General features: G+C 40.1%; 1 protein-coding gene and 4 long non-coding RNA genes across 5 annotated transcripts in view; 3 read left to right on the top strand and 2 right to left on the bottom strand.

Moving 5' to 3' along the window:
• The first annotated feature begins 1,667 nt into the window (after positions 1-1,667).
• Positions 1,668-3,809, top strand: LOC134200794 (uncharacterized). Its single transcript, XR_009975861.1, has 2 exons — positions 1,668-2,292; positions 2,498-3,809. It is a non-coding gene; the product is annotated as an uncharacterized LOC134200794 (long non-coding RNA).
• Positions 3,793-5,322, bottom strand: LOC119630069 (uncharacterized). Its single transcript, XR_005245879.2, has 5 exons — positions 5,197-5,322; positions 4,940-5,116; positions 4,455-4,562; positions 4,237-4,371; positions 3,793-4,073 (listed from the first exon to the last, which is right to left on the bottom strand). It is a non-coding gene; the product is annotated as an uncharacterized LOC119630069 (long non-coding RNA).
• Positions 5,323-9,572: 4,250 nt separating this feature from the next.
• Positions 9,573-11,140, top strand: LOC134200821 (uncharacterized). Its single transcript, XR_009975880.1, has 3 exons — positions 9,573-10,096; positions 10,339-10,490; positions 10,863-11,140. It is a non-coding gene; the product is annotated as an uncharacterized LOC134200821 (long non-coding RNA).
• LOC134200820 (uncharacterized) lies at positions 11,138-12,130 on the bottom strand. Its single transcript, XR_009975879.1, has 3 exons — positions 11,971-12,130; positions 11,640-11,887; positions 11,138-11,548 (listed from the first exon to the last, which is right to left on the bottom strand). It is a non-coding gene; the product is annotated as an uncharacterized LOC134200820 (long non-coding RNA).
• An 8,668-nt stretch (positions 12,131-20,798) lies between these two features.
• LOC101738532 (uncharacterized) overlaps positions 20,799-26,947 on the top strand; it is a 121,024-nt gene continuing 114,875 nt past the window's right edge. The window contains exons 1-2 of the mRNA XM_062674426.1: positions 20,799-20,873; positions 21,429-21,571. Coding sequence (XP_062530410.1) covers positions 21,443-21,571 — 129 coding nt within the window. The 5' untranslated portion in view covers positions 20,799-20,873; positions 21,429-21,442. The remainder of the gene's footprint in view (positions 20,874-21,428; positions 21,572-26,947) is intronic.

Here is a 26,947-nt window from a genome sequence, read left to right as displayed (position 1 = left end):
TTGAGATCTTAGAACTTATATCTCATGGTGGGTGGCGCATTTACGTTGTGGATGTCATGGGCTCCAGAAACCACTTAACACCAGGTGGGCTGTGAGCTCGTCCACCTATCTAAGCAATAAAAAAAAATCTACTACCGGATCGGAATCGTGACCCACTGATAAGGTCCGGCGGCAGTGGGCAGCCATTAAAATTTTTGCGTATTTCATTTTTGTTACTTTATTCAAATCATTCGTGAAGATGCGATACGTGTGTACCTATTTCGTTAGAAAGTTATATAACGAAACGGAAACTTTCAAAGTGCTTGAACATCAATAAATATATGGAAACTTCCGCGAAGTGTGCCAATTTAAGTAGTTAGTTAACAATTCTAAGCGCCTACGATATCAGTTCGGTCGTGTCGCGCGAGGCCACGTTAATATTGCTCACATAATTTTAACTGGCGTTTCGTCACAATTCGATTGTCGCATTTCAGTGTGCGAGTTCAACCTAATGACTTTCTCGCTGGATCTTCTCAGTGGGTCGCGTTTCCGATCCGGTGGTAGATTCTGCGAAGCGCTGCTCTTGCTAGGGTCAGTGTTGGCGACACACCCGCTTTGAGCCCTTTGAGCTCACCTACACGTCAAGGAGAAGCTGATATAGCCTGTCAAGGCTATATCAGCATAGGTAGGGGAAAAAAGCGAGTTTTTTAACGTTCTCGATAGCGTAAAAGTTAACGCAAATTTGTATGGTGAGTGTTCAGCTGATGACTGATAGAAGAGAATGGAAGAGTAAAATTTAGCTGTGCCGACCCCACATAGTGGGATAAAGTGAAGAAAAAGAAAAAGAAGAAAAGTAAGTTGGAACGTTTGCCTACGTTTGCCGCTAGGGGCAGTGTTCCAACTGCATACAAATTTGAGTTAACTTTTACGCTATCGAGAACGTTAAAAAACTCGCACTAAGCACGCTGGATTTGTTTGAGCTATTTATTTCACGTTAATTAATGTTCACTTATTATTATTAGTGTTGTTTATTAAAGATAATTATGTGAGTGGTTATTATGTTAGTGAAAGCAAGTAAGTAGCCGGGAAACTTTTGTCATATTAAACAGCCATAGTCTAGACAGTACAGTTTTGAAGTCGTCGTGGCCTAAAGGATAAGACGTCCGGTGCATTCCGGTATGGCGATGCACCTCTGTTCGAATCCCGCAGGCGGTTACCAATTTTCCTAATGAAGTACGTACTCACAAATGTTCACGATTGACTTCCACGGTAAAGGAACAACATCGTGTAATAATAATGAAACCCGCAAAATTATAATTTGCGTAATCACTGGTGGTAGGACCTCTTGTAAGTCCGCGCGGGTAGGTACCACCGCCCCGCCTATTGGTGCCGTGAAGCAGTAATGCGTTTCGGTTCGAAGGGTGGGGTAGCCATTGTAACTATACTGAGACCTTAGAACTCATATCTCGAGGTGGGTGGCGCATTTACGTTGTAGATGTCTATGGGCTCCAGTAACCACTTAACACCAGGTGGGCTGTGAGCTCGTCCACCCATCTAAGCAATAAAAAAAAAAGTACTCGGCGCTAATGAGGCCCCAAACACACCTCAAGCATAATTTCGCTATTCGCCTTGAAACATGAGGTTAAATAATCAATTGTATTTTGTAAAGGCTATTATTTCCTGCCGTGCGATTCTGTAAGCGTTGTTTAACAAACTCGCACGTGAATTTGGTGTGAGTTTTCAAATTGGCATTCTGTAAATTTCATTGTAGTGCCGAATCTACACTAGCGCCCCTCGCGGGTGAATTGAACTAGCAAGCGTGAGTTTTTTTTACTAAAATGTATGAGTTGACGTTTGAAACGGCATTCTGTAGTGTAAATCACGTCGAATTTCGACAAGAACTTCGCATCGCAAAATCATTTTATTTGTCAAATCAAAAGTTAGTGTTTTAAGTGTTTGTTGTGAGTGAGAATATACGAAAACGTTATAAACCGCTGTTAATTATTAAAAAAATACTATTAATTAACAAAATTGCACTTTAAAATAACTTTATTCTTCATCGATATTTTATGGAGCGTATGTTTTTATTGAAAACATTGTTGAAAAGGCTGACGCTACGGATCAGCGTGAAATGCGTCGACAAGCCTACGAAATTCACAATTTATCACTTTTAACTTGAGATGACGACTATGTAAAAGTATAAAGAAAGTGTATAGATTGTCGAAGGATCATATGAACCAGTTAGGGTGTGAATTACACCCTTTGACGAAGACCACTAAAAGCCATTGAAAAGGACTTTCAACTCTTCTAAAGGTAGGTATTCCATGTGGTAAGATTGTGTCTTTATGTACAAAATAGGTACTTTAAAACATATTATTAAAGTTTGCTCATTTGTTTATATCCAACTCTCCCATTATTGTAAAACAATACCACTAAACTAATCTACCAAAAATATCTTGAAAGAATACAAATTAGATTCTCTAATAACTATGTGTATTGTATAATTATTATTTCTTAGTTTCAGTTATTGTGCACCTTGTTTATTTGGGCAAATGAAGTTACCAAAAAAATCATAAAAGAAAATATAAGAACATATTTGTCCCAGATATCCCAGTGTATATCTGAGGTTGTGGAGGCTCTGAACAACCCAGCAACTATATATAAATATTTAAGATTCCCGCAGAATGCTCAAGAATGGCAAAAGTTGAAGGATAACTGAAGAAAAAAGAAGAAGGTGGTTTAAACTAAATAAATATTTTTTTTCTTCATAAAAAAGTACCAATATTAATCTAATGCTAAATATTGCAGTTTTTGTAAAAAAATTAAAAACACTTTGGTTGTTGGGTGTATTGATGGGACGTTGGTGGCCTTAAAAAGACCTGCTACCAATAAAAAATGGTTTTACTGTCACAAAGGCTATCATGCCAGAAAATGTACAATTTGTAAAGCCATTAATATTTTTCGAAATTCTGATGATATGTAATCCATAAACGAAATGTGTATTATAAACTATGTATTCAGATTGTATTCATTTCAGTTAAATTGAATTGTGTATATTGCTTTAAAGTTATTGTGAAATTTAGTATTTATATTAAATAAACTTTATTCAGTTATAAAAAAAACAAAATAAAATCTACTAAAGATTAGTCAATGACAGCAAGTAATGACCATTATAATTATTTAACATCTTTTCGGTCTTTCTGTATAATATATGCTCAACGTTCCAACCTTATGACACCTTTTGCAAATTTTTTTTTCATTTCACCATCTAAATGGTTAGACGAGCTCACAGCCCACCTGGTGTTAAGTGGTTACTGGAGCCCATAGACATCTACAACGTAAATGCGCCACCAACCTTGAGATATAAATTCGAAGGTCTCAGTATAGTTACAACGGCTGCGCCACCCTTCAAACCGAAACGCATTACTGCTTCAGAAATAGGCAATAATGCTATGCTAGCTAATACCTGCTAATAATGGCTAGCTAATGCTAATACGGAGAGAGATACTCCTGAAGCTTTGTAGCACCACCTTCATTCCACTGCCCGTAACTCAGTGAAAAGAACAATAGTTCTGCTAAAGAGTAGATTCAGGTGTTTGCTGATCCATAGGGTGCCAATTTATCACCCTGATAAGGTAGCAAAAATAGCTGTTGCGTGTTGTGTTTTGCACAACATTTGCAATTGTGCAGAGCTGCCAGTTCCCATAATCTCAGATTATGAGATTACATTTACATTATGGTGGTCATGTTGAATTACTTTGTTAAATTCTACTAATTAGCTTACTTATAGTGTGAAGTAACTTCAAATATAAATTAATGATTTATAAAAATAGTTTTATTATAGTTTTATTCAATAGTTATATACAATAATTTTGAAATTTGTTTGCATCAGTAATATGTGGAAATACAGGTTTAAAATTCCTAGCTGCATATGCTAATTCCACCAACAGTTCATCCTTCTTGCAGACTGTCGACTATTTATTCCCCCATGGTTGTTTAAGTTATATATCCTGGTACTGTGTAATTTGTTGTAATTTGAGTACACTCTGCTTTTCATTGAAAAGTGGTGAAATAGCAGGTCAGGTGTTGAGGTGCTGAAAAAAATAAATTTATTTAAAAACAAGGTTAGTTAAAATACAATGTTTAGAATACATACAAGAAAAGGTTTTTATTAACAAGTAACAGCATTATGCACAAATCAATGTCCCTAATATGGTTGTTCAATGAATAGGTACTTTGACCTGAATAAACACTTACCTAACAACCCAATCTCTTGACTAACATGAGACCTACTGTGGCTGGAGCTACTAGTAGTAGCATCACAATAAGTAGAAGTCACTTGCATTTAGTTAGGGGAGGATGACTGCAAAATAGGTGATTCTTGATGCAATGCTAAAAAGCCAATAAATATTAATTTTTAAAATGCAAGTTTTGTTTAGGTATTTATTTAAGATAATTAGGTATAACATACATACCTGTATGTTTGGGATTGTTCCAATACTGATACATTTTCCAAGTTGGCAATAAATTCTCCTTACAATATTCTGATGATGTGGATTAGTATTTTCAATCTGTTGTAGTTCCTTAAATATAATAAAATAGGTTATGCCTAAATTTTGTTCATTTATTTTAAACGGAGTATGCAGCCTTTAGCCTACATAATGTCAGTTTAGTCAATACTCTGGAACTGCCTGCCACCCCTGTACCAATATGCACACCCTTTACCATAAATACAGTCACCTCTGCATCAATAAAAACATTCCAACAACATCAATCCAACTTGCAATACCTAAATTGTTAATGATTTGATTTATTTAATTCAATATAATTTTTTTGTTATTGGTGAATTTGAGATACAGATAAATTACCGATATTCCCTGTTAAAATAGAATATCAATAAAAACGTAGTAGATAGATTTATCATACATAAATAGATGTTAACATGTCCTAAATATCTCACCGGGAATGGATCATATCTGACAAGAGAATTTAGTTCCTATATTTTTTTAATATCCTTGTTCTCTTATTGAACATGTTGAGATACGATTAAACCTTTTGTTTCGCTAGCTTTTAATCCAAAACGTCTATCAATGCCTCTATTTGCACCAATGTTGGATGAGAAGAACGCTCGTTAAATCTGTTGGTAATATATTGAAATTTTAGATTAAAAAACAAATGGATGAACCATTGATAGCCTGAAAACTAACTTTTACTTACCTCATAATTTTTATTTAACGTTAAATTCACTCACAAAGTAACAAAAAATCTAGAAAAAGTAAAATAAAAACTTCCGACCGCTCGAGATTGTTTTCAAAACAATTAAAATTTTGTTTTTTAATTCTGGTATTCGCTAGTGCACGCAAAGGAACTTAGCGTGCAGCCAGAAATTACAATTAATATCATAAATATATGACTTTTAATTTTCTTTTTAGTTATATTAGATGTGGCTTTAACACCAAAGCTTAAATTCATAGTATTTTCTTACAGAATGCTTATAAATACAACGAAAAACTGAAACCGGTAAGCTTCGATTTACATTTGCGTGTTAACGGCTATCCCTAGTAGTAGTATAAACAAACTTCGTTGTCACTTCACTTCGCTCGAGGCAGGGTAATTAAGATTAGTGTTTACAGAATGCCAATTCAAGGTCATTCTATTGCGAATGCGAAGTGATGGAGAATTTCGTAGTGAGATGCGAGTTCTTGTTTGACTTTTAGAGAATCGCAAGGCTGTTCTAGTAATAAAATGTTAATAAAATGCATCAATAAGATCAAGCGAATATAGCTATTCGCCAACCAACCAAGTTCCTCATAAAAAAAAAATTGTTTAGCTGGGTGGACGAGCTCACGGCCCACATGGTGTTAAGTGGTTACTCGAGCCCATAGACATCTACAACGTAAATGCGCCACCCACCTTGAGATATAAGTTCTAAGGTCTCAAGTATAGTTACAACGGCTGCCCCACCCTTCAAACCGAAACGCATTACTTCTTCACGGCAGAAATAGGCAGGGCGGTGGTACCTACCCGTGCGGAATCACAAGTCCTACCACCAGTAAGATACTTACCCACAAACTGTTCCCTAATAAAAAACAACTATGGCGGCTAAATTTGTTAATGTGTAATTAACTATGAAAAATGACACAAATGTGTGTGTTATGTGTGTGTGTGTGTGTGTGTGTGTGTTGTAGTCCTAGGGTATGTACCCCGCTGGTACATAGGGCCCTCACAAGTTGTCTCCACTTTACCCTGTCTTGCGCTTGCTCCTTGACATCACTCCAGGTCACGTTGGCAGTCCTCATCTCACTCTCTACGGTGCGTCGCCAAGTGTGTACAGGGCGACCAGGTCTTCTCCTGCCAAGCGGTTGCCACTCAAACGCGATTGATGCTGCGTTGACTCCGCTGCGCCGTAGAGTGTGTCCTATCCAACGCCATTTCCGATGAGCAATGTCTTGCGCGATGGGATTTTGGTCACATTTAGTCCAAAGGTCTTTAGAAATAGTGACACAAATGAGTGAATGTTAATAAAAGGTTCAGCTCACTGAGATTGATTCGGTCCTTCTTAGGACTGTGGTTATATTCCACTGGTGGTGACAATATGTGTTTACCATTCATTCACCGAGTATGTTTTAATGACATTTAATTAGAAACGAAAGAAAGAAAGAAAGAAATTATTTATTCGCCAAGCATAGTGAAAATGAGTTATTACATAAAGTTAAAAGCAGCGTGTATGCTTTGTCATTATTTGACATGCGAATTTTAGTTCAGTGCAAGATATTATAATATTATATAATTTACCATTCATTCATCCATAATTCAACCAATAATTACAAATTCCATTTATTTTCAATGTCGTCTCTAAGAAAATCATTTATGTGATAATAATTTCCACTAATAAGATTTTCTTTTAGTTTTTTCTTAAAATGAAAATCGTCTAAGTCCCTTAATTTCTTTGGTAGTTTATTAAATATCCTAACGCTTATACCTAGTATACTATTATTCTTTAATGTAGTTTTGGATTTTGGAAAACATAGCTTATCGTCGAGTCGATTTCTATTTGCCACATTAGACATCTGGGTGAATCTATTGGGACAAGCTTTAACAAAAGATGCAACTTCGTATATGTGAATAACGAATGACCCGAATACATTTACATTAGGAGCCTCTGGGTCTGCGGAGGGACTTCGGTTCCCTCTGTATTTTATGCCGTATGTTCCATGGGGAGTGCTCTGAGGAATTGTTCGAGATGATACCGGCATCTCGTTTTTTTTACCATCGCACCGCCCGCCACCGGAGTAGAGTTCATCCATACTACCTGGAGCCACTGCGGTCGTCCACAGTGCGTTTCCAGAGGTCTTTTTGCCACGTACCATCCGGCTATAGAATGAGCTCCCCTCCACGTTGTTTCCCGAGCGCTATGACATGTCCTTCTTCAAACGAGGCTTGTGGAGAGTATTAAGCGGTAGGCAGCGGCTTGGCTCTGCCCCTGGCATTGCTGAAGTCCATGGGCGACGGTAACCACTCACCATCAGGTGGGCCGTAAGATCGTCTGCCTACAAGGGCAATAAAATAAAAAAAACATATATGGCAATGTTTCCTATCGACTTTAATGTAGTTCATTTAAATTTCATTGATGATAAATAATGGGTAATGGCTGCCGATATTTTTTGTAACATAATCATTTGTAGAAAACCTTACAGTGAGTCAAATTTAGATAATGTCACGAGTCAAATTTAGAAACAAATTTACATGTCCTCGATCAGTATTAGCATAATCACGCGGCGAACCGCCTATCTCCCCACGAGCACAAACGCTGAGTCTGTTGTAAGAGGAAACCCTTTCCGTGTAGACTCAATAATGTTTAGAAGTGGGTATTAGTCGTAAAATCCTTACCAAAACCCCACTTAACGAGTGTGTGCGTTCATAAACTATGGAGAACATCTGTCAAGGCTTTAATAAATAAGGATTCCATATGACCACGACCGCTCTGCCAAGAGTAACCGACTATGATGATGATGATGATGAATTAGTCTTTTTTTTATTGCCCTTGTAAGCAGAGGGGCATACGGCCCACCTGATGGTGAGTGGTTACCGTCGCCCACGGACTTCAGCAATGTCAGGGGCAGGGCCAAGCCGCTGCCTACCGCGTAATACTCTCCACAAGCCTCTTTTAAAGAAGGACTTGTCATAGCGCTCGAGAAACACCGTGGAGGGGAGCTCATTCCATAGCCAGATGGTAGGTGGATGGTATTTCGAATACATTCCCAAGCTCGCCATAATACAAAAACTAAAAATGCTAACAGTTTGCTGAGTAAATGTACGCTTGTTTGTGTTTGCATCAGGGACATACCTCATGTCAGTTCCGGCTCTGGGACCAGTATACCTTGTACCCGGACTTACGGTAAGCGGTTCGCAGCGAGATCTCCCATTTCGATAAAGCGGCCGACACGAGAACCCTCTCATCGTGGCCGCCGGTAACTACATAGCCGATCCTGCCGACCAAATGGTAAACAGTCGACGTCGCCCAAAACACGTCATCTCGGATCCCCCAGATCCACTAACGGTGCTTTTAGGTACCTCAACCACCTGTCATCGCTCTCGTCGAACCCGTCGCTTGCGACGAAGGGCTCGGCGCGGCGTGTACAATAACCCACGGACACAGCCCACTGAGTTTCTCGCCGGATCGTCTCAGTGGGTCGCGTTTCCGATCCGGTGGTAGATTCTGCGAAGCACGGCTCTTGCTAGGGTTCGTGTTAGCAACGTCGTCAGGTGTGTGCCCCGTGAGCTCACCTACTAGCCCGACGACGCTGACATGGTCTCTATAGACCATCAGCTTAGGTAGGAAAAAAAAAAGCGAGATCTCTGGCTCGACGTGGGAGATTAATTTAATTTTCATTATTTAATGCAGGGCTGTCGTTTTAATAGAACGTTGATGAGAATCCGTCCCGACGAGACTCTGATACTTGCTAATATATTATTAACAACATTAAACCAAAATCATACATTTATTCGTACGCGTCATATTCAATATGCCAGAGTTGTCAGTGGTGTAGGCATCATCATACTGTCAGTCTCTGCAGTCATGATTTTCGATTATAATACAATAATTAAAACTTCGACTTCATATTATTATCTACTGACAGAAGCTCACGCGGTGATGTCCACCGACTCCATAACCACTTAGTACTAGGTAAGCTGCTAGTTCAATTACATTTGAAGTCTACTAAAACATTTTTTTTTTAATGCTTAAGCAAAAAAATTGTAGAGGTTTTAAAAGCCGTTTTAAAAGAATACAAACAAACAAATCTTTCCTCTTTATAATATTAGTACAGATAATGCACAACATATTCCAAAATTCCGGCTGACTAGCGGTCTTTTGAAGCTAATTGTTCTATGCTGTACCTAATGAATGTGTGATTTGTGTGAAACAGCAAAGTTAAATCATAATAGTATAAAACTTTTTTCCTAAAAGTAAAATTGTTTATTTGTTAGACTAACGAAGACACCACGCTCTTCTCAATGACTGGGTGAGGTTGATCCCTCTGTGAAGTTACTTACGGCCGTTTTCAATTACCTATCTATCCCTAGTTTCGGTTACTAAAGATAGTCAAATCTATATTTTTGTCCTTACTTACGTTCCAATAACCTATCGACGGGCAGCAGTTCCTATCGGATTTATCTATCCATCGTCGGGAGGACGGATAGCCTGCTAAAGATAGAACGCTCATACAAATCGTGCTTACTTCCGTTTCAATATGAGTTTTAAATAACTCTCCGGTAGGCGGCGCTATCTCTAGTATGGGCATTCGCTTATCTGTCAAAATCGGCCGGTTACATGTTTATCTTTCGAAAGTAAATCGCTATAATTTAATAATTGTTTCTCTTCATATTGGCATATTGTAGCAGTGATGATAGTGATATGGAATTATTTCAAATGATAATGGATTGTGATGCAGATAGTGATAGTGAGGCCGATATCATATGGTTAGGAAAATAAAGATCGTCTGAATTACATGGCGAAGATCAATAATTACGAATTTGACTATAGATTTCTGAGCAAAGGTGTTGTGAATGAATTGATTAATTTAATGAGACCATATTTGAGTGTAACGTCAAAAAGGTAAGATAAATTTTAACCATAAAAGTACTCGTTATTACAACTTATATTTGTTTATAGCAATAGCAAAATTATACCTAATTTTTGTTGTGTTACAAAATCACACTCAACAGGAATTCTATAATACTGCTGGATTCCCATGGTGCCCTAAATGACATTCATATACTAATACTATAACCTGGTAGGCTATTTACCTTCATTCTTATTACACACTGATACCTCTACATTTTATATTTGTGTTACAGATTCAAATATAGGAGAGTAATTTAGAAATAGAAAAAGAGTATTTTGAATGTGTAATTTGTGTGCAATGCATCATTGATGTTTCAAAATGTTATTGCTTGATGGCCTGGGTCTACTCATGATACAACTATAATTAACCATTCCGATTGAAAAGGTATTTCTTATTTATATTACCTTATTTATATTATTATTATTATATATTATTATTATATTTTTATTTATTTATATTATATATTTAGGTGTTTATATGAATTTAATATGACACTATTATAATAAATTATCTACATATCAAGAGAACATTGATAACAAGGTGGACTTGGAAATTGCTATTTGCTTGCCGATAGAGGCTATCCCCACAACCCTATCTTTTAACGTGATTAATTAACCCACATACTCAATCGGAACGATTTAAAATGAATCACATATTAAAACAAGAAATACTATAGAGAGGTAATCTTTTTTTTTAGTTAAGAGCTTGTTATACTGTATTGTAAAATAATTTAAGCGAATAATGTACAATTTTCAGATGCATTGGTGTTTGTAAAAGAAGACTCCCTGTATATCATTGAAAAGTAGATTAAAACTAGAAAATATGCAAGCTGTTATTATAGCTGCCATGCTGCATAATATCGTCAGAAGTATGAATTTAGAAGAATTAGAATCAGAAATTTCAGTCGCAGATACATTACAGGAAAATAATATCATTGTTCGTAACAATTTTTCAAAACTTACATCTGAAATACAACTATGTACTTATAAATAATTGCTTCCAAAGATAATTTATAAAATAAACTCCAAAGATAATTTGACTATTTTTTATTTTCCAAAATGATAATTACATGGTAGTTAGTACATGCAAGATATTTAATTTAGAATTTGTACATATACTTAAAAAACTATCTAACATAAAATTATTATTGCCTACTTAATTAATGAAATTTAATATTCCTTTTAAGTAGTTTTTAATTTTTTAAATTATCTAAATCTAACTTAACTTTTGCTACAACAATCTCCTTTTCTTTATTTTCCAAGTCAAGTCTCTTTTTTGCTATTAGATATTCTGCTAATGCATTGTCCCTATGCTAGCCTTGCATTTCTTTTCTTCCATCTTGTTTCCGCTTGGCTGTAAAAGTGTTAAAAATATTATATGTGACCTACAACAATGTGCATGCTTTATCCAAAATTTCATCTGCAATCCTTACCACCTCCAGCCTGTAACAAAGAGCATAATTATTTCAAATACTACGGCAACCTGAAGAAAAAATCATGTTTATCAATGTGTTAATCAACTAATTATACTAACCTTACTAAGGTTGTTTCTTATGTTGCCGTAGCGTTCTTTAAGTTTTCCCATTTTAGTCGAAGCTGCGATGGAGTTCGTGGGAAACGACGAATCGACGAATTAAAATCATTTACAAGGGTTTGCCAAGCCTGCTCCTTCAATTTATTGTTTGTGGCATTTGTTGCCTTATTATTGAAATGTTTTTTCGCCGCCACAAGTTCTGCTAGAATCATCGTCTCATCTTTTGTCATGGGTGCTGCCTTTCTTGACTGAAAAAGATATATTTTCTAAACTTGAACTCAAAGTTTTCAAAGTAAAATTATTATTATCAATGTAGTTCATAGATACTTACAGAATTCATTTTATTTCACTGTAGCTCTTTAATTATAAACACACTTAGAATTATAAACGAAAGTTTTAAAACGTTTTGGAGGTAAGTCATCATCTAATAATAATATAGTAGGTAAACAATAGAAAAACAAACAAAAGAAACTGATCACTGCTTATTGGCAAACGGACTGTCAAAACGTTTCGTTTCATAATTTCGACTAGGATAAAAATAGCAATACGTCCAATTTAAAAAAATCTACATATGTTTTTATTACTTTTTGTTATAAATAAATGTGTTTATGATAGTCTACAATATGCTGGTTAAATTATAGTTATAATTTAGAATAAAATAAAATAAGTCTTGAACCTGATGTTGTTTCGTATTTGTAGTAGAACGAAACGTATCAAGAGGCTCGGATAAATCGGAGGGAAGAAGCTATCTACTGTTGGTTAAAGAGAGATAGCAATTATCCGTGATTGTGAAACGCAAACTAATTATAGATACGCTCTTGCTGATATTCGGAGATAGCTATCTATCCGAAAACTCAGATACGTTATTGAAAACGGCCGTTAGTTGTCGCATAGCTAACTACACTTCGCTTACGAACGCTTCTGTTTTGTGAAATGTCCGATACAATATGGATCGGAAGATTATCTACCAATCCTACATGGAACTCCTCAATGATTACGCGTCTATTCTTATTATCTCTAAAGAACATCTACAAACAACCAAGACGGATCAGACCGTAGGCTCGACTACAGAACGTATACAAACACATACAACTCCGACTCCAAGCAGTAAAGGTCGGATTGATCCTTTTATGTAACCAGTGTTCGCTGAATGACCGAAATTCGACTATAATCACTGACAAAGCAAGACTTAGATTCTTTTACATTTTATATTTTATTTTGTTTTGTTGCTGATATTTAAAAGAAAACTAAATAGCTGAGTGATTATAATATTTTTATAGTCAAGATCAAAACTTATTCGCTACTGATTTTTTGACGAAAACGCGCGTTACGAATTTATGTAAATTTGTTCTATTTTTAGTGTTTCTTTATAATTTAAACGTAATAATCCCATGGGCACAGCCAACAAAGTTTCTCGCCGGATCTTCTCAGTGGGTCACGATTTCTTTCCGGTGGTAGATCCTGCGAAGCACTGCCCTTGCTAGGGCTAGTGTTAGTAAGTTCTCTCAGGATGAGCGTGTGAGCTCACCTATCAGTCCTTACTAGGATAATCAGGATTAGCTATTTTTTGTTTTCCTGAGACCCGGAGTGTCTGCGTCAAGACCAAGAAGGGAAACTACCAGTCGCGCCGATCACCTATTCATCGGATAAGTTTTGAAAATTAAAAAAAAAATTAAAGTAAAAAAAAAATTGAAATAAATTAAAGAGTTTAAAAAAACACGCTTTTATCGAAAATCCAACTAAAAAATAGAAAATAAATTTTAATAAATTTGAATTTGGGTGGTATCATTAGTTATAAATCTAATATATAAAATTCTCGTGTCACAGTTTTCGTTGCCATACTCCTCCGAAACGGCTTGACCGATTTTGATGAAATTTTTTGTTCTTATCCGGTATCTATGAGAATCGACCAACATCTATTTTTCATCCCCCTAAATGTTAGGGGTAGTCCACCCCTAAATTTTATTTTTTATTTTTTAGACAAAAATTTTTGTTTTTATTTTTTTATGATACAACATACAATAATACATACAACCCTAAATTTTCACCCCTCTCGATCACCCCTTATTTTTTATTTGCTAATTAAAAACTTTAAATTTTTTTGCGAGATTTTCATTTTTATTTTTATTTTGTCATCAAGTAAAATCAAATAAAAAAATCTGATGTTACTCTCAATTTTTCATCCCTCTATGATCAACCCCTATTTTTTATTTGTTAATTATAAACTTTAATTTTTTTGGAAAGTTTTTTATTTTATTTTGTTATGACTTAAAATAAAAAAAATCATATTACTCTCAATTTTCACTCTTATACGATCAACCCCTATTTTTCCATCCCGATTAATAATTTTTTTTTTCTATGCACAGATCCGTAATAAGGTTGCAAGATGGCAATTAAATATTATAATTGTAGTACGATAAATTCTTATTCAGAGTTTATAATTTCAAGTTCCTTTAATTATGATTTTTTTAAAATTGAATTTGATCTCCCCCCCTCGCCGGTCGACTACTGATCAACTATCAATCGATCAGCTATCCCCGCCAGGTGTCACCACTCATCCAGCAAACATCACGTAGTAGGGATGAGGACGAAGCCGGTCTCCTGTCTTACTTACTCACTATACATCATAGATTATACACTTAATATATTTGAGAGCTATACAATACTATACATTTTTCAGCCATGTTTTTTTGGTTTTATTTGTGTATCAATAGTATGTTCAGTAGGTCTGAGAATCGGCTACTATCTATTTTTCATACCCCTAAGTGAAAAAGGTTGTCCACCCCAAACATTTATATTTTATTTTTATTTTTTGGATATTTTCTTTTTGTTTATAATGAGGTATTATGTGGTTAATAAGGTTTTTTTTTCTACAGTAGAATTTCCCTAGAAATCTAATTTAAGGCAACACAACGTTTGCCGGGTCAGCTAGTATTTTGATAATATCCTTAAAAGCACCCCACGCTTTTTTTACAATAAAATCATTTTTTCTTACACAATTTTTAATTCAAACTGATAAAACTTGTTTTCTATTTTTTAGTTGGATTTTCTATAAAAGTGTATTTTTTTTAGTTTTTTTAGACTATTGTTTTTTTGAAGAAGGCCTTGTCATCGCGCACGTGAAATATCATTGATGAGAGTTCATTGCAAATCCTTAAGTGGCTGAAAAGATCTCTGAAAACCCACTGTAGATGGACGCAGTGGTTCCAAGTGCTACAGTAAGGACAAGATGACGGCATTTTCTCTTTACCTGTCCAATGATCAACCCTGGATAACTAGTCATTAAACTACAACTAGTAATTCCTTAAAGGTATTATAAAATCAGAGCATAAAATATAATAACAACAAATAGAAACACAAAACCAATTAAAGATTCTCGCCAATAAAACAAGTTAAATCACGAGGGAAACAAATAAAATAGTAAAGCAATAATTAATATAAGTAAATAAGAAATAAACTGAATTGAAATAAAAACAAAACGGCCGGCTCGTCTAATTCGTCTAGTTCTAAAGATCAACTATTTATTTATTTAGTTGCACCAACAAAGTCATCATCAATACAAAACATTGGCAAATTGACAACATCTTGAAATATGCTTGAAATTGATTAAATTAATTGAATAAAAATACAATGAATGGTTTTAAGAAATATGAAATCCAGAATTTTTTTTTTTTTTTTTTATTGCCTTTGTAGGCAGACGGACATACGGCCCACCTGATGGTGATTGGTTACCGTCGCCCATGGACTTCAGCAATGCCAGGGGCAGAGCCAAGCCGCTGCCTACCGCTTAATACTCTCCACAAGCCTCGTTTGAAGAAGGACATGTCATAGCGCTCGGGAAACACCGAGGAGGGGAGCTCATTCCATAGCCGGATGGTATGTGGCAAAAAAGATCTCTGGAAACGCACTGTGGATGACCGCAGTGGCTCCAGGTAGTATGGATGAACTCTACTCCGGTGGCGGGCGGTGCGATGGTAAAAACGAGATGTTGGTATCATCTCCAACAATTCCTCAGAGCACTCCCCATGGAACATACGGTATAAAATACAGAGGGAACCGAAGTCCCTCCGCAGACCCAGAGGCTCCAAACGATCCGAGAGAATGGGATTATCGACAATCCGAACGGCCCTCCTCTGTATGGAGTCAAATGGAAGAAGCTGGTATTTGGGAACCCCGGCCCAGAGATGGGAGCAGTACTCCATGCGAGGCCGGACTTGTGCTTTATAAAGCAAAAGTCTTTGTCCAGGCGTGAAGTACCGCTTCGCTCTGTTGAGGACTCCCAGCATTTTGGACGCCAACTTGGCTTTGCCTTCTAAATGACTCCGAAACTGGACATCGCTCGAAACGTCGACCCCAAGTATCCCGATACTCTCGGAAGGTGGCAGGGATACTCCTTGGAATTGCGGCGCCATGACAAAGGGGTCCTTCTTCGCAGTGAACGCGCAAACTTGTGTCTTTATCGGGTTGAATTGAACCAAGTTCAATTCACCCCATTCGGAGACTCGCCCCAGAGAGTTCTCCACTTCAGACACAAGTTTTGATCGTCTCTCTTGCACCACGCTCCGAGAGAGACTCTGATGGCCGATATATCGCGCATCCCCCGTGCTATCATCTGCATAGCAATGCATGCCATCAATAGACAGCATGTCATTGATATACAGGATGAAAAGCGTGGGGGAGAGCACCGAACCTTGTGGAACGCCAGCGTTAATGGTCATGGTATCAGAACAGTCACCGTCTACAACGACCGTGATGCTCCGCCCATCCAAAAAGCTAGCAATCCACTTGCAGAGACCCTCGGGGATTCCGTAAGATGGTAACTTCGATAGAAGTGCCCTATGCCAGACCCTGTCGAAGGCCTTCGCGATATCAAGGCTCACAGCAAGAGCCTCGCCCTTGCTCTCCAAGGCTTCAGCCCACCTGTGAGTAAGGTATACAAGAAGATCGCCAGCTGAGCGACCGTGACGGAAACCGTACTGTCGGTCACTGATCAGCTGGCGATCCTCAAGATACTTCAGGAGTTGTGTGTTTATAATTCGCTCCATCACCTTGGAAAGCAAGGAAGTTATCGCGATAGGCCTGTAGCTCGATGGGTCCGACCGGTCACCCTTCTTGGGGATAGGGTGGACGTGGGCGGTCTTCCATGAAGACGGAACCCAGTTAGTGCAATAAGAGAGGCGATACAAACGCGTTAGCGCAGGTGTCAGCTCAGGGGCGCACGTTTTCAAAACCACTGCGGGGATGCCGTCTGGCCCACTCGACTTATGGACGTCCAGGAGTCGGAGCTCCCGCCTGACTGCACACTGTGTGAAGCAGATATCCGGCAGGGAGCTATCACACCGGGGGATGTTCGGTGGTGTGGCACCCCCGTCGTCCACAGTCGAGTTCGAGGCGAAGAGTTTGACCAGAAGGTCAGCCTTCTCTTTCGCGCTGTGGGCCAGACTGTCATCGGACTTGCGCAGTGGTGGGAGACTAGACCTGCAAAAGTTTCCTTTTGCAGCTTTGGCGAGCGACCAAAAAGCACGGCTCCCGGAGGGATAGCTCTTCAATCGCTCGCCAACTCTAGCAACGTGCTCCGACTTCGCCTTGGCAATTACCTTCTTGTAGGACCTGGAAGCGGCGTTATATTTCCGCCTTTCCCCTGAGATGTTAGGATCCCGACGTCTCCTGGCATTATCCCATGCCACGTATGCGGACCGCTTGAGGCGTGCAGCATCCCTGCTGGCATTGTTATACCAGGGTCTGCTGCGACCCCCAACGGGCACTTCAGAGGAGGGAATAAACAATTCCATCCCCTGGAGCACCACGTCTTTAAGACGGTCCGCACAGACGTCAGGATCAGCAGAGGAAAAGCAGAACCGCCCCCATGGGTAGGATGCGTAAAATTCACGCAATCCATCCCAATCTGCTGACATATACCGCCAAACTCTTCGATACCCGGTCGTCGTTCGACGATCAGGACGAGAGAGTGGTACGGCAGCACGAATAAGGCAGTGATCAGACGATCCAAGCGGAGCGTCGACCACCACACTGTATCCGGCCGGATCTGTGGTCAGCAGAAGGTCCAACAAAGAAGGCTCGTGCCCCTCGATATCTGGGACACGGGTGGGCTGTGTCACCAGCTGGGAGAAGCCGTAGGCCAAGGCGAAATCGTAGGCAGTCCGACCCGGGAGGTCAGTGGTTCTGGACCCCAACCACTCTTGGTGGTGAGCGTTAAAGTCTCCAAGAACCACCACCTCCGCAGATGGGTACTGCTCAAGCACGCGGTTAGTCCCCTCTTGCACATGCTCAAACAGAGCTGAACCTGCATCACTGCTGTGGGACCTGTACAGGCACGCGTAGATTCGGCTACGGCCCCCGTGATCTACGCGCAGCCACAAGAGGGACAGGTCCCGTTGTTCGAGGCCCCGAAGACGGCGACAACAGACATCAGCCCGGACGAATACGCACACCCCGGCTTTACGCAGGAAGTTGTGCTCCAATACGTAGCCGGGGTACTCAAGGTATGAGGTATCATCCGGAGCAGATATCTGTGTCTCCGTTAAAAAAAGCAGGGCAGGCTGCGCCGTCTCAAGGTGGTGGTGTACGGCGTCAAGGTTGCTATGTAGGCCCCTGACATTGCTGAAATCCACATTAAATGTGGAATGGGGAACCGCCTGTGAAACCCTTTTCTTTTTTTTTGTCGACTTCATAGTTGTTCAATTTTCGGAGAGTAGGATTAGGAGAGGTAGGATGTTGGAGGTGAGACCGAGGCAACACCTGAATGAAGCGCGGAACATAGTACGTGCTCGACCACGGATTGCGTGAGAGACCGACGCAGGGCATGGAAGGGCCCCCAGTCCACTCTGCATGCGATCGCCGGGATCCACTCCGGTCTCCGACTCCGGCACGACGACCGCACGACAGGATTTTACACCGGTTGGCGGGACAGCTTCCCGGGGCGGAGTTTAGTAGAGACACCCGGGTTCAGGTCCCCTACTGACCGGCGGGCGGCAGCGGGTACCGTTTCACTGGGTCTCCCTATACCCCCGTCAAACAATCACGCCCCGTGAGTTCGCACGCACGTCTGCTCCGCAAGTTCCAGGCGTCACCAAGACTTACCCCCAACAAGGAAAGGGAAAGGGAAGGGATAGAACTGGCTCTCCAACCCACACGCCGGAACACAGCTAGGCTATTTGGCGGCGGACTCTAGTTGGAGGGTAGTCGCCAGCCAGTCGGACTAGGTCCTACCACCGGTTATGTTTTCGGCTCCCGTTTAGCACCACCCAGGGGTCACTTGTAGGGAATCGCGGGTTAAACCTACGGAAGCGGGAAGCACCAACCCCCAATGATACCTTTTCACTAAGTAATAAGTAAGAAAAGCTTTAATAATTACATTTATTAGAAAATATTTATAAATAAAACTTGATTACATACATTTGATCAAAGTAATTATGATTGGGTTATATGCTTCGTTAACTATGCCTCGTTCATTTTGTAAAGAGAAGCAATAAGTATCCGCGGTGAGTGGGTATGACTAATATCTCAATGCGTGCAGCGTCCATTTACGAGTAGGAGGTATCGCTGAAAGAGAGCTAGTCTCTCTTCTAATTGGTCCGGAGTGGGCACTTTTGTAGAGTCTAAAGTGGTAAAGTGCACTCTACTTTATTGACTTTACTCACTACAAATTGACTTTACTGGTTTAGTTCTCAAATTCGTCACAGTTGTGTGATTTATCCAGAGTGTTTTTGTGAAACAAGTGATTTTTGAAAACGGTGTGTCCTAGTAGTCTTTTAATCTGGTGATTTATGTGAGCTGGGGTGTTTGGAAGGCAGGACAATGTCAGACGAGATAAATGAGACTTGGAGCTCGTTTCTGAAAGCCGATGCGGAGTGGCTTCCACCCGATGTGTCGTTAACCGGGCACCAGGTTATCGACACTGATACCGGGTGGACCGTGAGATCTTGAATAGATCAAGTGTACAATTAAAACAAATATTTCAGTGAGAATTTTGATCCCCTCATTTCCTTTTATCATAGCATCTCCCGCGATCGGAGCAGAGTTCATCCATATTATTTGGAATCGCTGCGTTCATCGACAGTGCGTTTCCAGAAGTCTTTTTTGCCACGTACCATCCGGCTATGGAATGAGCTCCCTTCTACGGTGTTTCCCGAGCGCTTTGACATATCCTTCTTAAAAATAGACTTGTAGCGAGTATTAAGAGGTAGGAAGTGGCTTGGCTCTGCCCCTGGCATTGCTGAAGTCCAAGGGCGACGGTAACCAGTCACCATCAGGTGGGCCGTATGCTCGTCTGCCTACAAGGGCAATAAAAAATAAAGAACAACACAACATGTGCTATTTCTAATACAATTTGTAGGTTGGACGTAAAATTGTATTTTGGCACAAGAAATTCGCAGCGATAACTATCGACCCTACTCCTAATTCAATAAGACTCGTTTCAGATTGCGATTAGGCAGCGCCTTAACAACGCGTTCAGCTTGACTTATGTGCCTCCCCGACCTGCAGCTTACCTTTAACGCATTCACCTTGTACCGAATTATTTGGGTCATTTGTACCAGATAGCCGCGCGCTAAAAGGTCGAATTTTAGTGTTATGGCAGGTTATATGGCGGAGCTGCTATGCGGCCTTTCTGTTGATGTAGTGTTGACCGAGATATGCAACAGGGTCTGGGACTCCGGAATCAATTAGCATTTTTATCTGAAACTAACTGACCCGGCAGACTTCGTAGTGCCAAGACATAAACTTAAAACAAACAAAAGGAATCCGACCGACGGGGGACACATCAAAGGAAAAACAAAATTGTTATCATTATTTAATTCCCAGCATTTTCATATTTATTTACCTTTTAAACCTTCTCTGAACTTCCACAAATAATTCAAGACCAAAATTAGCCAAATCGGTCCAACCGTTCTCAAGTTTTAGCGAGACTAACGAACAGCAATTCATTTTTATATATATAGATAGATAGACAAGACCGTTGTACGGTTCCATAAGCCTTCACGATACGTCCAGCCACCAGGAATAACGTTAATTTTCATTACACGACCTTTGTTGTTCATTCATCTTTGAAGTCGTTACCGGATAGTAGTTATAATTAATACGAATTCGGTAGACGTTTTATATTTCAGGCCACGACATGTCCAGATACTGTATGAAAGTTTTTGTTTCAGTCGGATGGGCGTCACCAATCTCCCAACATCCAGCCGTCTCGACCCTCCCCTGAAATCACCGCAGGTAATCACTCTCTATCAATCCACTTAATAAAAACGGATGTTTCCCTGTACGTTTGTCCTCCAACCGCTTCTGAACTGTTCATCGGATTGTGAAGATAGATTTAGGAGGGTCCGGCAGTATAGATTTAGTGGTAAAAGTGTTTTACTAGTGTGTTTATTTTTATTGCTTAAATGGGTGGACGAGCTCACGATTCACCTGGTTTTAACTGGCTACCGGAGTCACCGACTTTGAGACAAGAGTTTTAAGGTCTCAGTTTTAACAGTACAACGGCTATTACCTCACACTTTAAACCGAAATACATTTCTGCTTCACGCCAGAAATAGGCAGGGTGGTGGCACCTACGTGTGCGGACTCACAAGACGTCTTACCACTAATAATTACACAAGTTATAATTTTGCGAGTTTGAACATTTGTTAAGTACGTATTTCATTAGAAAAATTGGTGCTCGCCTGCGGGATTTGAACACCGGCACAGTCGTATCGCTTGATACGCATGTACCGGGCGTCTTATCCTTTAAGCCACGACGACTTGTGATAATTACAATAATATACGCAGGTGTGGACAGTAACATGACAGTAACACGCGGCGAGGACTCCCCCGAACGGTCGGGCGGCGCCCTCCGACGCCTGCACTACAAGGCCACGCGCAGGGCGCATTCCGCCGCCGCCCGCCACCACAATGCTGGTACTCCACCCAAGGTAAGAGTCGTGACGTACAAGCGCAAACATTAATACTGAAGGCATTCGACAAAGGGAAGATCTTCCACCGAGCGGGTGATATTGCTCGGTAGACCGACGGTCCCAATGTTGTTGTTCAGAACTTGTATGCAAGCTTATCTTGAAAATGTTGTACCATAGACATAGCCCACTGAGTTTCTCGCCGGATCTTCTCAGTGGGTCGCGTTTCCGACCCGGTGGTAGATTCTGCGAAGCACTGCTCTTGCTAGGGTCAGTGTTAGCAACACTCCGATTTGAGCCCCGTGAGCTCACCTACACACATTAGGGCGAAGCTGAAATAGCCTCTTAAGGCTATTAGCATAGATAGGAAAAAAATGTCGTAAGCAAGATTCAGGCATCTGTCAAATATCTTCTGTGATGGCTACTACCACAATATTAACAATAAATCAATCCTAATCAAAAAAGTATGCAGCGTCTCCTCAAGTACTTCGGACACGTGGCCCGACAAAATCCTGAGAACTTGGAAAAATTAATAGTTGGAGGTCATGTGGAAGGAAAGAGAAGTCGAGGAAGATTGCCAACCAAGTGGACGGTCATTGTCAAGGAGGCCACAAACACCAGCGTCCCGGGCGCCATTAAGCAGGCCGAATGCAGGCAACATTGGAGGAAGCTGGTGCAAAAACTGCACCAAGGTGGTCACGACACTCAGTAGTGAGGAAACGACAAAGAAGAAGAAGAATCAAAAAAGCGTAGCCAGAAAGCGGACCTAATACACTTTAAGCCGTTAAGAAAGTACTACATATTATAATCAAGCGACACCCGAGGAAATGGGATCCGCGCCGGATGCACGTCACACGATTAGCGACGTCATCGTCGAACCGGAAATGAGCGTGACGGGAAGCAAGCCATTGAAAGCTCTTGTGGCTGTTTGAAGATTGTCTCTGTGCTATTGTTTTAAATTTAAAAATATTGTAGGATGAAAGAACGAACAATTATTATTTATCTTTATAGCGGGACAGACACTTTTTTTTTATGATTGAGAAATTACTGGTGGCCCGAAGGCCTTTCCAGTTTCACCAGGACAGGTGGGGGAGCAAAGGCTCAACCAGGAGGGGTGGGACTTGCTAACAGCTACCCGAGCGCCTCCGAAGGAGACCTAACAACTTAAGAGCAATTGCTTCGCGAATAAATCTACTACAGGATCGGAATCGCGACTCGCTGAGAAGATCCGGCGAGAAACTCAGCGGGCTGATTCATGGGTTAGGTTGCACGTCGACCTCTTCGTCGAGTTCGACGAGTACGGTTACCGAGGTCCCTAAGCCTGCTCCTAGTGTTAGAGCTGAAGGCGTCTAATGCAAAGGTTATTGGATCTGATGGATCCGTAAGGACGTGTCTAGGGCGTCGACGGTGACTTGCTCCTGCGTGATCAGGATTCGGGGAGTAGTCAGCGGTGGCAACGATAAGGCGATTATAATGACGGGGACAGACACTCTCATGACACCTGTGTTACACAAACCTCAACATCACCTGCTTATATCTACTTCCTGTGATGGCCATAGAGGATATTTCAGTTTGGTGCGTTGTATTTGCGAGAAAAATAGAAAACCAAGGAAAAGCTTAAGTGCTCTCCGACGTAGCTAATTGGAAACGTGACATATCTCACGATCGGTTTTGTATCAATCAGCAAAAATTCATTGATACATTGATACAACAGAAAAACAACAAATAGAGTTTTTTTTCCAGATATTATCAACTTTTTTTCGCGTTTGTGTTTAAACCTCCTATCCGATGATGAGTTGTTACCGTCGCCCATGGTCGTCAGCAATGCCCTTCGAGTCGCTGTCTAGGGCCGTAGGTGCGCTGTACGTCGTATTAGTCGTGGTTTCGATTCCAACTTGAAGCAAACATTCGTGTGGTTTGTTTGCTTCTCTCTGAATATTTAGTCTAGAATATATCTAGTATGAGTATCAGATATCAGTCTCTGATTCCCAAAGTACATAGAGCTCTAGTTTGAGGCGAGATCCGCGTGTGCGATTTATACCGAACATTTCATTATTTACATTTGCGGAATTACGCAGGGGTGACACATCCTGATTTCTGTATCTGCCGCGAAACAGACACGCTTTTCGGGTATAACAGACATTTGAATGGTGGTGGGGAGAGAGGGGGACAGCAGTCACATGATAAAACTGATACTTGCACGTATTCACATCCAGATCCTGGAATATATGTCGTCCGATCCAATTGAGGAGCCTCGCAGAGCTTTCATGAAATGCGACGAGAAATTTCTCTTAAAACTAATGAGAGAGACCTGATGCTGCTTGTCGTCATGGACTTGTTGCCATTCAAAACGAAGATCTTCTCCTGGTACCCTTAACACCAGGCGGGTCGTGCGTTTGTTTGCAAATATAAAGCTTTCTCTCATCCACTTCAGCTCACTATATCATAAGTCAATATTAAACAGATATTAAAAATAGGGAAAAAAGTTGGAAAAAGATCAAAGACTTCAAAGACAATCTTCGTAATCGTTCTTGTCGTAAATACTTTTATTAAAGCAAATAATTAATGAGAAATACGCTTCCATAGACAACAAAGTGACCCGTCTTCTAATGTCTCGACTGTTCAATGAAAGATTCACGAAATGTTTTTGTTCTTCGAAATAAGTCTCTTTCGAATCTATTTCGTGTCCAATAATTACGAGCGGTTATTGAAATACGAATGAATACATTCAGTAACAAATCATTATATTAGTTGGCTGTTTGTTATTTTCTTAAAACATTATAACTGTGTACTCACTGCCTTTGCTAGTATGGATGTGTGTGTCGCACATTCCTCAGATATCTTGTGGGCGCACCGTGGAATCATGCATTCAGAAGACACGCTTTCTCAATTAGACATACCTAGTGTTCATTGATAAGGAACTCTCAGACACAGCCCACTGAGTTTCTCGCCGGATCTTCTCAGTGGATCGCGTTTCCGATCCGTGGTAGATTCTGCAAAGCACTGCTCTTCTGCTGCTAGGGCTAGTGTTAGCAACGTCACCAGGTTAGAGCTCCGTGAGCTCACCTATTAGTTCTGTGAATCTAGTATAGTATAGGTAGGGAAAAAGACTTCACTAATATTTAAAGCCAATACCCAAGCACCCAACACGTGCTCACAGCGATGTCCATTACTCTGTTAGAAAAAATAGGCCAGATTGTGAGCCCGTGTGGGTAAATACCACCATACTGTTAATATCCGCCGCGGGGCAGTTAGGCGTTTCGATAAAGAGAGAAGGATAGTCGTTATACAAAACAATAAAATTTCGACCGCAGTCCTCGTGGTAGGTGGCATACATGTCGTGATGCCTTTGGGCCCCGACGACCGCTTAAGCCTAGGTGAGCTATGAGCTCGTTTACCCGTCTAGCGTAGTCGTTTGTTGAAATTCATTTATTATAAAAATATAATAAAAAACTTCAATATTGCCACCCCTATTGCTAATGTTATTGGCATCGGATGCTATTCCGGATTATTGAGCTTTTTCTATCGTGGAAGCTTCGAATCAAATAAGCTCGTTTTAAGCTCTCGACTACTACGTAATGCGATATAAGGTTAAAGGTAAACAGCAATTTAGCTGTTGAATGTTGTTGGTTTCGATGTTATTGCGTTATGTTTTTGTAGCTTCTTGTTGGTTGAGGAGGTGGATGATCTCACGGTTGATCTGCTGGCGAGGGGTTACGGGGACTGCCCACTACGCGGCCCTTCCCTGCTGCAGTAAGCAGGATCTACCAGAACTTCAAATTGAAAAATCTGACAATATTCTGTTATTCATGAAAAAATGAATAACGTTATTTCACATTATGAATATATTTTATACTACACTAGCGACCCGCCGTCGCTTCGCTTCGGAAACCGTAATTTATTATTGATTTCTCCACTATTTAATGGATGTTATTATACATATAAACCTTCCTCTTCAATCACTCTATCTATTAAAAAAAACCGCATCAAAATCCGTTGCCTAGTTTTAAAGATTTAAGCATACATAGGGACAGACAGATATAGGGACAGAGAAAGCGACTTTGTTTTATACTATGTAGTGCATTTCAAAATTTTAATTGATGAATGATTATATGACCATAAAAAATATAACCCATAAAAAACGCTTAGTCTTGTAGTAAATTACAGTACTTTTACAGTATTTGATTAGTTGGAAATTTAATTAAAAATCTAAAATTTCGCGCATTCCTGGCAAGGCTTGAGGATGGCCTATCGGATAGTTGACAGTGCTAAACGTCATTGTCATGTTTATTGTATCTTTCTCCATGTTGTTGTACCAAAGTTTGTTTCGCGGATAAAGTAATGAATGAACGAAAACTATGGACGAATTAAACGTAAAACAAACAATACAACGTTGATACAAGCATCAAACAACAAGACCTCGTTGTTGTGTGTTGTGATTCTTGCGTTGAACGATGTGCTGTACATTCGTCAGCTGTGTTCTTTTATTAAGAGAACGTCAGTCCTATTTGCAGTAACTGTGACAGAACTGAAGCTATTATTCGAATTAATATTCGAATCTCAGGCGGGTACCAATTTTTCTAATGAAATACGTACTCAACAAATGTTCTCGATTGACTTCCACGGTGAAGGAATAACATCGTGTAATAAAAATCAAACCCGCAAATTTTAATCTGCGTAATTACTTGTGGTTAGGACCTCTTGTGAGTCCGCGCGGGTAGGTACCACCACGCCGCCTATTTCTGCCGTGAAGCAGTAATACGTTTCGGTTTGAAGGGTGGGGCAGCCGCTGTAACTATACTTGAGACCTTAGAACATATATCTCAAGGTGGGTGGCGCATTTGCGTCGTAGATGTCTATGGGCTCCAGTAACCACTTAACACCAGGTGGGCTGTGAGCTCGTCCACCAATCTAAGCAATAAAAAAATAAAAATATTAGTGTGCCTATTAGTCGATGTTAGAGTAGTGACGTGTAGCTAGTGGCAGAGCAGACTCAGTTCCACTTCAGTCTGCCTGTTTCTGCCGCGAATGAACCATCCGGCTTGAACGTTGAAGCTACAGTTCTGCCGGTGCAACTCAGACTTAAGCATTAGTTCCTCTTAATACCCACACTATGAACAAAACATTATTCTTACTTAGAGAAATGAAACTTTTAAAACAGTATCTATGCGATTGTGAGGATGATAATTATGCATACTATTCCTGAACGAGTTGAACTTTTTCGTAAAGCTATAAAAGTCCGTGGAGCTTCATTGTTAAACGAACTTTGGAACTTGAATATCAGCGAGAATTCAATGGGTATTATGTAGGTGGTGCGCGCGTGAAATGCGACATTTTCGCGCAGTTTTCTTTTCATTAGTGCGGCTCCATACAAACGAGACTGCCCTGAAGTAATTA

The sequence above is a fragment of the Bombyx mori genome, chromosome 20 (genome assembly GCF_030269925.1).
Source record: "Bombyx mori chromosome 20, ASM3026992v2".
NCBI classification, from domain to species: domain Eukaryota; kingdom Metazoa; phylum Arthropoda; class Insecta; order Lepidoptera; family Bombycidae; genus Bombyx; species Bombyx mori.
The sequence above is the reverse complement of the archived record's forward strand: the minus strand, read 5'-3'. Positions and strand labels throughout refer to the sequence as shown.